Source organism: Octodon degus, unplaced genomic scaffold (genome assembly GCF_000260255.1).
Source record: "Octodon degus isolate 3935 unplaced genomic scaffold, OctDeg1.0 scaffold00019, whole genome shotgun sequence".
NCBI classification, from domain to species: Eukaryota; Metazoa; Chordata; class Mammalia; order Rodentia; family Octodontidae; genus Octodon; species Octodon degus.
Window position 1 is genome coordinate 6,142,105 of NW_004524595.1, and position 12,346 is coordinate 6,154,450.

The window sequence follows — 12,346 nt, forward strand, 5'->3', positions numbered from 1 at the left end:
TGGTGCTGGGGGATTGAACCGCGGTCCCTGATGCTTTGCCAAGCTTGTTCTAAGTAGGTGCTTTAGACCACTGAGCCATCTCTCCAGCCCCATATAATGTTTTAAAACTTGTGACTTTATCACATCTAAATATACGTGGTATAAAAAAATGTACTCCTTCATGGGCCTCCTTACCTGAGGAAGACTTCAGAATGAAACTGTTATCCACAGGCACATCCATACTTTAATCTTTATATAATAAGGAAGCCCTGCCTCAATAACTAATAACGCTATTCACAAATGACTAATAACATTATTCTAGACAGGCACTTAAGCCACTAAGCTATCATCCCAGCAGTACATTATTCTAAAAAAATAAGAATTAAAAAAAGCTAACACTGGAGGATCAAATCTTACAGTATGAACAGAAACCAGAAACTATGGAGAAGACCAAAAGGCCCCGAAACAAAACAGGGTGCAGTAGCACATGCCTGTGATCCCAGCACTAGGGAGGCTGAGGCAGGAGAATCGCTGCAAGTTCAAGGCCAACCTGGACTGCACAGTGAGTGCAAGGCCAGTTTGAACTACATAGCAAGACTCTTGTTTTGTTTTGACAAAAAAAACCAAAACAGTAAGAGTTTCATTAACTTTTGTATTGGCTGTTGTGGGGTCATACCCTGTCTGGTCTTTAATGGACTGCGAATTCTGAAATAGTTTTTCATCCTGACTCATCAATCTCTGAAATCTTATCTTTACTCACTTGTTAAATAATTTTTAAAAATTGATGTTTATAATTTTAAAAAGATGTTAAAAGTTCAAAGCAACGCTATCTGTAAGGGCCAGAGACTGTGATTCTATTCTGCAGCTCCTCCTCTTACAGTGTCACTCACTTAAGTACTCTCTGTTCAGTTGGTATAGACTCTTCTAGAGCTTTTTACACTGAAGACAACAAAGAATGTGTGCACATGTACACATACTCTGTAACATATGGCTTTTAAAAATGACGCATTGTATCTCATTTCTTATATCACTCAATGTACTATAAATATCCTTTGTATTCTTAATTGTACTAAGGCTCCTGCACTGTCTGAAATCCAATTATTATTGACTGTGTTGGGGATCACAACCACATGTCAGGCAAACCCTCTACTGCTGAACTAAGTATACTCGCAGTATACTTCTGACCTGACACATCCTCATAGAAAAACATCTACTTCAATAACTTCTCAAACACAATAAACAGAACAATGACAAGACTTGGAAGGCTGTCTGTATGTCCCCTTGAATAACTGGGACTGATATTTTTCAATTTGAACATCCAATTGTAGCTAACAAATATCTACACTTCACTCTAAAAAAATTAAGTTCCTTGGTGTTTATTGATTCCCTACAAAGAATTTTATTTACTTCAATGTAAACACATAAATTCAATTTCCTCTAAGTGCTCAGATATTTCACTGGATTTTATTTTATTTTATTATGAATTTAGGACAAGGTCTCACTATGCAGATTGGACTTGCAGTGATTCTACCCCTCCCAAGCGCTGGGATTACAGGCGTGCACCAACCACCACACCCAGTCTTAGATTTTATTTTTAAACAGAGTCTCAACTCAGTCATCACATTGCCCAAGCTGGACTTGAATTTGAATTTCTCCTACTTCAGCTTCTCAAGAGTGCTAGGATTACAATTGTATGACATCACACCTTGATTTACTGGATTAATATTTCATACAATGACTATTTCAGCTCATATTTTATAAAGATATTTTTATAGGTTGAATTTTTTGCTTTGTTTTATGGCGCTGGAGACTGCAATCAGTGCTTCCCATATGCGAAGCACACACTCTGTACTACTATGCTAACCACATAGGTTGGATTTTTTTAAAGAAAATTTTTTTTAAATATTACTACAAGCAATTACATTTTTTGAACACAGTATTTCTCTTCTGGGATTTATGTCAGATTTTATTTACTTGCATTTAAAATTAAAGTAGACTGAGTAGAGAATTTATGATTCAATCATTTCTGTGCACTGTACCTGGTGACATAAGGAAAAAGATAAATATGTGATTTCTTAATTTTTTTCTTACATGTTATTTATATGTGTTGGCAAGTATTGGGATTCTCAAATAAAATCTGAGGTTAAATGAGTTCTCAAAGCCACATATTCAGCATTATTTACTTTTCTACAGCCCAATCATTTTGAAGTGATTGGCTATATGAAATGGGAATGGACTTATTCATTCAGTACATAATGCCCTTTATCTAAGAAGTGACTATGGAAGGAAAGAAATCTTACAGCAACAGTAAACTATTACATAACAGATGGACTTTTTATTTTATATCATCTAATGGAATGCAAAAGATTCATTAAGAGAAGTAAGGCAGTGAGTGAGTGAAAAAAAATCAAGGGAGCACATATAGCTCATGGGAAGACTACTTGCCTACTGAAGTGAGGATCTGATCCTGGAGTAGGTGAAGAGGAGAGAGACATAAGATTAAAAAGCTAGGAAAAGGAATAAGGTACTGGGAACTACAGAGTGACCTGGAGTTCAGAATACCACTGCTACCACAGCCTGGATAGTGTGGATTGGTAGACAGCTTCTAGCAATCTAGACAGAAGTTCCTCACTTCACTTGGGAGAATCAGACATTAGTAATCTTTTAGGAACACCACCACCAAAATCCACAATTTTTATGTAAATTTGATTATTTTAGAGATAAAATATTTGACCAAGGCACTCAACACAAAAACAAGACCTTACCTTTCGAAGGATATCTTCAGCTAATGTGAGGAACGCCTTTTCAATGTTTATATTTGCTTTTGCACTAGTCTCAAAAAATCTAATACCATGCTCCTTTGCAATCTAAAATGAAGCAAAGTAACACAAAATTATCAAATATAGGTTTGCCAACTACTAATTATAACATCTTATAGGAAGTATAAAAGTTTATTTCAAATATTCTAAACCAGACATTTTATTCTAGGGACAAACTTAAATGAGAAGCACAATGTGACTTTTCTAATTTCTGCTTTTCACAGGCTTCTGATTATTGTACTAGGTGAAATCCTAAGATAAAAAAAAACAAAAACAGGTGAGTTTGATGGTGCAGGTCCATAATCCTAGCACAGCAAGGCTGTGGCAGGAGAATCAAGAGTTCAAGGCCAACCTGGGCAACACAAGTTCAAGGCTGGCTGGAGCTAAATAGCAAGACTATCTCAAAGAATCTAAATATCACTAGAATAAACTCACATATTTTTCCTCTTGGTATCTTAATACAAATAAAAATACTACTGCTACAGATTTGGTTTTTGTGACAACTGATCCTGAAATGTCAATTTCACTGGATTAAAAAGTACACCATATTCCTGGATTTGTCTGAGTGTGTCAGAAGCATGGCCTTGGACACTACTTGGTATTACCATTACTCCTAGTGATCCACTAGCAAAAATTTTTGCTTCTTGTCCCCACAACCTTATGTTCTGCTGGACTAGAAGTCATAGTCCCACAGGAGGAAAGGCTTGTACCAAAAAGCCTTTGAGGCTTAATGCCTCTGAGGAAACAAGCTAAAAAGGGAGTCACAGTGTTGTCAGGGTGACTGACCCAGACTATCAAGGAAAAATTGGATTACTACTCTACAGTGGAAGAAAGGAAGAATATACATTGAGTACAAGAGATCCCTTGGGGCGCCTCTTAGAATTAGCATGCCCTGTTACTAAAAGTTAATGGGAAACTACAACAACCTAATACAGGCACAGTGACAAATAGTCCAGAGCCTTCAGGAATGAAGATATGGGTCACTCCACCAGGGAAAGAACCTAGACCTGCTGAGGTGCTTGCTAAAGGCGAAGGGAATACAGAATGGGTAGTAGAAGAAGGTTCTAAATACCAGCTACAAGCCTGTGATCACTTACAGAAAAGAGGATTATAATTGTACTATTTCACCCCATATGGTTCTGTTATAATATTGATAGGTTTAGGACCCATTCTTAAAAATTATTAAACCTGTGTTAATGTTGAAACATAAGCATCAAGCAAAAAAAACCCAAAAAACCTTACCTTCTATTTTGGTAAAGGAATTAGTGCTTTTCCATTTGTATGCAGATAGTTGTAATATGTTAGGCACAATTATATGCACATCTCTATACCTGGAGACTAGTTTAAAGAAATATGTCTAGTTGCCAAGTTGACAAGGGGCAGATTTTAGTGGCTGATACACTGTATCAACACGGGAAGTTGAAGGTTTGATTGGATAGGCGTGGGGATTTGATTCCTGTTCTCTGGAACAGTTCCCCTGCTCTGGCCACCAAAACTAAACATCATGTTCCCTCACCATACTTTCTATCATAATGTTTCTACCTAGAAGCTATATGACCATGTACTGAATTTCTGTAAAACATGAGTCAAATTAAACCACTCCTCCTTTAAGTTATAAGGGTTTGGTATTGTGTCCAATGACAGGAAAGCTGACTAATAAATACAATGCTCCTATGTATGTTAGACTTGCTCTGAAAAACAATTGCTCAAATAAATTACTATTTTCAACAGGCACTTAAAAAGCTATATGACAATGTCATTGCACTACTACCACTACTATCAAACATAAAATCACAATAAATCTTCATTAAAAAGGCAATAAATATTCCATTTAAAGATTTTTACCTGTTCTCCCTTTCCTTTAGGTACAACTCTTTTATCATCCATATCACACTTGTTTCCTAGTAACATTCTTTCCACATCTTCATTGGCGTGCTAAAATAGAATAGTTTCACACATTACCATAAATTATAGCTTAATAGTCTCTATTTTTTTTAATTATTTATTTATTCCTTTAGTGTGTGTGTGTGTGTGTGTGTGTGTGTGTGTGTGTGGACAGCTCAGCCCACCTGGGGGCGGGGCTGGCTGGCATGTGGTGCTGGGGGATCGAACCACGGTCCCTGTGCTTTGCCAAGCTTGTTCCAAGTAGGTGCTTTAGACCACTGAGCCATCTCTCCAGCCCTGTTAATAGTCTCTAAATATGACTTTCTCAACTTATGGTCATTTCTATAACTGAAAAGTTTTAAAGCAATTACCCTAAAACCAGCTGCTGTATTACTGCCTACCCAAACTTTTAAACTACCCAGCAAGAGAGATACAATTGTATCCATACTATTTCTCCCCTTGGAAGAGACTAACTTTCTAGATATATTCTGACCTCTGAAAGTGAAATCCCTTATGCATTATCTAAATCCAAGGAAAATCTGACTTTGCATTTTATAAAGTGTATTTGCCTATTAAAGCCTAAATTAATTAAAAAAAAGGTTTTTTAGGGGGGTGGTACCAGCAACTGAACTCAGGACCCTGAACTTGTGAGGTAGGCACTTATTCTACTGAGCTATCTCCCCAGCCCCTAAATTAAAAATTTTATAGCTTTCAATGTCAAATGCTACAATGCTACTAAGCTATACTGCTAGGGTTACAAGATCCCACAAAGAAAAATCAGTTTAAAGGATGGGCCAAATAGCTTTAATCCTATTAAACAGCTTTAATAGGATTAAAGCGCCTGCTGTGGCCAGGGTTCATCCCCAGCATGCCTGCCAGCCCCACCCCCAGGTCGTGTTGAGACTGCAACTGAGACTGCGCATGCTGGCATGTGCCTCCCCAGTTCTTGGGAGGCTGAACATAGGCAGATCACTATGAGTCTGATCTATGTAATGAGATCCTGTCTTACTAAAATACAAGAAAATAAATAAAAGTCAGTTTAAAACAACAATAGCACATTATAATCCCAATGCCTCATCAAAATCCCAATGATATTTTGGCAAGTATAAAGATCCACCCTAAAATTCATATGAGATATAACAGGATACCTAACAGCAAAAAAGTAAAAAACAAACCAACAACAACAAACTTTTCTTTTTTAAGACAGTCTCACTATATTGTTTAGGCTGGCCTTCATTCACCGCGTAGCCTAACTAACCTCAAACTTATGGCAATCCTGCTTAAGTCTCTAGAGTACTTAGATTATAGATACACACCACCACGCCTGGCTCTAAAATACAGTTCTTAAATTAAAAAGTTACAGGGGTAGGGGTGCAGCTTAGTGGCCAAGTACATACTTAGCCTGTAGAAGGCCTTGAGTTTGACTGCCAGCATAAAAATCAAAGAGAAAATTCACAACTACAAATTAAAATAGTACAGTACCAGCATAATGACAGACCAAAGGAATAGAAAGACCAGAAAGAAACCCTCCAATATGTATGCTCAAGAGATTATCAACAAAGATGTTAACATTCAGTCAATAAGGATGTCTTTTCAACAAATCACATTGAAAAAAAAAAGTACTTTTACATTGCCAAAAAATAAAAAAGTAGATCCTTACTTTACCCTAAGTACAAAACTTAAAATGTTCTAGAACTATAACACTTTTAGAAATAAAACAAAGACAAATTGGCAAATATTCAATAATTGTTAGCAATACACCAGGTGCTACTAATACTGCCACACTGTGTGCTAAGAGTCAATAAGAAGCATTTTTTAACTTGGAATCTATGGATGGACTTCAGGGCTTCAAGGATTCTAAAGAGGGGGCCTGCCCATTAGCTCAGGTGCTTAGGTGCCTGCTAAAACAAAGTAGTCAGGCTCAGGATGCTGTGGTTCGATCCCCTCATCCTCAAGCCAAACCAGACCTGCCCTGAAGGCATCCTGAGCAGGCCAAAAAAAAAAAAAGGATTCTAAGAAAATCTAGGTGTAGCAGTATCTGTAATTCCAGCACTCTGGCAGGCTAAGGCAGCAGGAATACAAGTTAAAGGACACAGCAGCCCTGCCATCCATGGTGAGAAACTAGCCAGCAGTGTGTGGATTGCAGAGGGGGCTAAATCTAGAAGTGCTAGCATTAAATCCATCAGTCTACTTGAACCACCACCCCACTGCCTACATCTATCACAGAACACAGTGGTCTCCTTATTTTTCTAATCTATCAGCACAAGCAAGATGTATCTCAGCCTGGACAGTTGCCACAGGTTGGGGTATATAAACAGAGGGGCCTCCAGAAGGGAGAGGGGTGGCATAACACACAAACCCCCGAGTTGTAAAGCTAGGTGGGGAAAGCCACGATGTAGGGTGCACAGAAATTGAGAGCTGCCAGAGTGACAGCATACCACTGGCCAAACACTCAGCAGGAAAAATGGGACAGAATTCAGCATCTACATACAGAAATGTGAATGTAGAAACAAAACAGATCATAGTAGTATTGATTCATTATCCCTCCCTGGTATCTGGCTGACTCTAATATTGCAGAGCAGGGGAAAACACTCTCAGTGAAAAACACTGAGGATTATTTTTGGACTCATTACTTTTCTTCTTTACTGGTTTATTTGGAGTTTGGGAGTATTCTGTCCTTTTTAACTTTTCCTTTTCTCTATTTTTCATTTTAAATGTTTTATTGTTTTTTCTTTTCTGTTATGTTTTTTTCTTCAACAGGATCTTTTCCAGTCTCCTATTCATCTTTCTTGTCTACTTTTCAAATTTCTGTCATTCTTCCAACCTAGCCTCTTCTTGTCTAGTATAATCATTAAGTTTTAATAATCTTACATATATAGTTAACTCTATGTTACTAATGGTGGTATTATAACTATTGTACTTAATGAATATTTACTATGCCACCATTTGGTTTGTCTTTGTGTCTGTTATAATTACAGATCTCTTTCCTATGATTAAGGGTGGTACAGTGGTACTCTTCCTGGTTTTTATGGTATGCTTTTGACTCTTACTGTTGCTGTAGACATTCCTTGTGTAATGACCTACCTGTTTAATAGCTGTTTGGACTTGTGACTGAAGCCCACTGTTCAGACTTATGACCTCTTTTTTTTTTTGCTTTCTTTTCTTTTCTTTCTTTTTTTGAGACAGGGTCTCACTGTGTAGTTTAGGGGGCCTCAAACTCACAGCAATCTTCTTGCCTCAGTCTTATGAGTGCTGGGATTACAGGCATGCGCCACCACACCCAGTCTTTGGTTATTTATCTCATTATTTATTTATTTACAGGTCTACACCTCTTGCTTACAGAGCGTCAATTTTATACAATATACCTTGTTTATATAGTACAGTAAATTTTGCTGATTTTACTATGGTTTTATATTGTTATATATCAAAGTACTATGTGTAAGAGTTAAGCAAATAAAAGCACAGTCATATAATTTCCTTTAAGCATTTCTTTGTTCTGGCAATGTACATACTATATACATAATTCCTCACTTAACAAGCAATTCATATAATGACCTAGTCCCAGGACAAGAACCCAGTCATGAAACAGAATATCTGCATAGCCAGAGTAGTATAGTTAATTTTTACTATACTGCATGCCACTATTTGGTATGTCTTTGAGTCATCAACAATAGTGTAGTTTAGTTGTGTAGAACTGGGTGCTAAACTAATTGGGTGGCTTCCCTCCCAAATTAATGGAGGTGGTTGGATCTTGGGAACAGATAAAGGCCTACTATAATCAGCCATACACAGAGTGCATCAATGTAAAGCAGATAGTAACTAAATAGACCTTGATTCTAACAACAAAGTCCACCATTAACAGACTGCAATCTTCATCACGACCTAAGTACAATACAAATATGAGAAGACAAGGCAACAAAATTCCTTCAAAAATTCCCAATTCCCAAAAGGTGATCATGGGGCATCAGTGGGGAGGATTATCAAAAGCCAAACAGCTGAATTATACAAAATGATAAAAGAATAAACAACCCCCTCAAAAAAGACCATAAATACTTCTTAGGCAGAGTACAGTGGCCCATGTGCCACGCTGGCCCCGCCCATGGGGCGCAATGAGACAGTGATTGAGAAAGCATGGTGCTGTGCACCTGTAATTCCAGCACTTGGGAAACGGAAAACAGAAGAATCACTATGAGTCTGATCTACGTAGTGAGATCCTGTAGACTCTGTCCTAAATACAGAGGGGAAAAAAAAAAAAAGACCATAAATAGTAAGGTACTTGGCAAGCCCAAAGATGATTAACCAACTTAACCAACCAGATAATAGACTTAATAAAATGATTAGTGAACTTACATAAGAATTAACAGCAAAAAGCTAACCAACCTAAACAGGATAATACAGAACATCAATTCAGCAAAAAATAAGTCAATGAGAAGGTACCAAACAGCCATCCAAGAGATTAAAGACGCTACTGAAAGCATGGGAAACAGAAGTGATCAATGTGAGGACAGAGTATTAAACGTAGAAGATAGGGTTGATGCAGATGGATCATATGCTCAGAGATTCCAAAATACATCAGAGCCAGAATCAACAAAGACACTCTTTCCTTTTGTTTTTTTCAGATGGAGTCTTATTATATAGTTCACACTGGCCTTGAACTCACTACATAACTCAAACTGGCCTCCAAATCACAGCATTCTGTTGCCTCAGCCACTGGAGTACTGGGATTTCATGTGTGTATACCACCATTCCATCTTACAAAGACTCTCTTAAACAGCTGTTACAGAAAAGCAACAAATTACTTGTGACTGACAACTGGTGATCAACTTATAACACCCAGGTGAACTGAATCAGCATGGTGCTGGGTGTGGGGGGCCAACTTGATGATTGTTGACAGCAGCATAACAGGGAGAACTAGAGCGAAAAAAGAGGTGTTGTTAGGGGAATGTCCATTCCCCTGGAGGAGCTTGTTATGCTGGCATTCTTGATATGAACTTGGCTGTTTCATTCATCAAAGGAGTTTGGGGTTGTGTTGTAGCTGAGAATGGCTACAGTTAACTTTTGGGGAGCTCTGGTCCTCACTATGAGCATTGCTTCCTGGCTCTGGAGGCAAAGATCATGCTCTGCTCAATCTCCTGGAGAAGCTTGTTACACTGGCTTTCCTCATATGAACGTGACTGTTATCATCAGAGGATCTCAGAACTGGATGGCTGTGGTACTTTTGAGGAACTCACTGGTTATTTTCAGTGTCGCTTCCAGGTTCCAGTGCCACTCCTTCAACCTGCTGGCACAGACTTTCCATGTGTAACTTCCACAGCTGACCTTCAATCCTTCCCAGCACAAATCCATAAAACAGACTTACATAAGGCATTGTCATGCGCTCTAGGTCTTCAGCTAGATTCACGGCAGACATTGCTGTGGGTTCTAAGCTCTCAGCTGATTCCTTTGGGTCTTTAGTTTGTGAACAGATTTCCTGCACTCTTTGTATATTACTCTTTGGGCAACAATTATAAAATAATCCTATAAATTATGTGTTCTGTACTATTTTCCTTGCAAAGTCTGATTATAACATCTCTGATAAAGGTAAACCCATCAGAATTATATCAGACTTTTAAAATATAAACCTTGAAGGCCATGAGAGCTAGAATGAAGTGTTTCAAGCCCTAAAAGAAAACAATTTCCACCCCAGTCTGTTACAGCCCATAAAACTATCTTTACAAACAGATGGAGACATAAGCAACTTAAGAAATTCATAATCACTAACCCAGAACTCTAAAAACTTGAGCATCCTAAAAAGAGACCATGAAGCAAACAATGCCCCAGAACTAATGGAATGAATCACTAGGGCAATAAATTAAGGAGGAAAAACAAATCAGCATCAAGAAAACAATGCAATGCCAGGAATAAGTCCGTATCTTTCAGTAACAACTCTCCATCCAAATGGTCTGAAGTCCATGATCGAAAGGCACAAATTCTGTAATCCTAATCCTCAGGAGGCTGAGGCAGAAAGATCACAGAAACTTCAGGGCCAGCATAGGCTAAAAACTCAGTTAAAGGCTAGCCAACACTGCGTAGTGAGACCCTATCTCAACAAACCAACCAACTAACCCTAAAAGATACAAATTAGCAGAATGGATTAAAAACAACAACAAAATGAAAAAAAAAAAAAAAAGTAGTATGCTGTCTACAAGAAAAACCTTTAATCCAAAAAGTAATTCTTATCAAAGAATGGAAAACAGCATCTCCTGCAACAGAAACCTAAAAATAAGCAAAAGTAGCTATCCTATTTTTCTTTCTTTTCTTTTCTTTTTTTTTTTTCGCAGAACTGGGGATTGAACTCAGGCTCTTGCACTTGCCAAGAAGTGCTTATTCCCCTGCACCATCTCCCCAGCCCTGGAGGCAGGGCCAGAATAGCAAGTGCTGCTGGGGATCGAACTGTGGTCCTTAAACACTTGCCTAAGCAGGCGCTTTAGACTGCTGAGCTATCTTGCCAGCCCCAGCTATCCTATTTTCCTTTATTTATTTATGTATTTAGTACAAAGTCTACAGGGTCTCCCTAAGTAGATCGGACTCTAGTGATTCTCCTATTTACAGCCTCCCAAGAGCTGGGATTACAGGTGTGTGCCACCATGCTCAGTCTCAATTGCCAGTCTCAGGATGCCCAGGGGACAGATCCAGCGCAGCAGACCCCTGTGTGTGCTTAAGCAGGCACTTTAATCCACTGAGCTATCTGGCCAGCCCTACCCTATTTTCAAAGTGGATTTCATGCCAAAGAGGGTAACTAACATATTGGTTAAGGGAATAATTCAACAGGAAGAAACAGCAATTGTAAATATATATGCACCAAACACTGTCACATCCGATTTCATAAAACAAAGAGTACTGGACTAAGAGATCAGATAATTATCAGTGTAATCTTAGCAGAGGACTTCAACACTCCATGGTTACAAACAGATCAACTAGACCCCTGCCCCACAAAAAAATCAACAAATATCAATCAAACATTTTCAAACAGTCTTAACACTGTATATATCTACAGTGTTCTACAGAGTACATATTCTTGTCAGCAGCACATGGGACTTTCTCCCAAAATATATTACACATTGCCCTATAAAACAGGCTTATATAAATTTAAAAGGTAAAGAAAAAATAATCAAAGCTAACTTATGCATATTACCAGCTCACAGTGCAATGAAACTAGAAATCAGTGGCAAAAGAAACCATAAAAATCATGCAAACACATGCAGATCAAACACTACTGTCTTCAATAATCAATGGGTCACAGAAAAAAATGAGTTCCTACAATCAGTAATGCCAGTACAGTCTGCCAGACCATACAGCACACAATGAAAGCAGTCATAATAAAGAAGTTGATAGGAGTGAATGCCCACACATCAAAAAACCAGTGAGGGGCCCGAGGAGATGGCTCAGTAGAATAAGCACTTCCCTAGCAAGTGCAAGGGTCTGAGTTCCATCCCCAGTTCCACGCAAGAAAAAAAAAAAGATGTGTTATGCACATATACTAACTATCCATGATGACTGCAATCATTATGTACTACAAATATGTACTAATTAAAATTTTATTTATTTGTGTGTGTGTGTGTGTGTGTGTGTGTGTGGCCAGCTCAGCCCACCAGGGGGCGGGGCTGGCTGGCATGTGGTGCTGG

General features: G+C 38.3%; 1 protein-coding gene across 1 annotated transcript in view; it reads right to left on the reverse strand.

Moving 5' to 3' along the window:
- Rab10 (RAB10, member RAS oncogene family) overlaps positions 1-12,346 on the reverse strand; it is a 76,006-nt gene that overhangs the window by 7,006 nt on the left and 56,654 nt on the right. Inside the window, exons 4-5 of the mRNA XM_004627438.1 lie at positions 4,644-4,733; positions 2,745-2,846 (exon numbers count right to left, since the gene is read on the reverse strand). Of these exons, the coding sequence (XP_004627495.1) occupies positions 2,745-2,846; positions 4,644-4,733 (192 nt within the window). The remainder of the gene's footprint in view (positions 1-2,744; positions 2,847-4,643; positions 4,734-12,346) is intronic.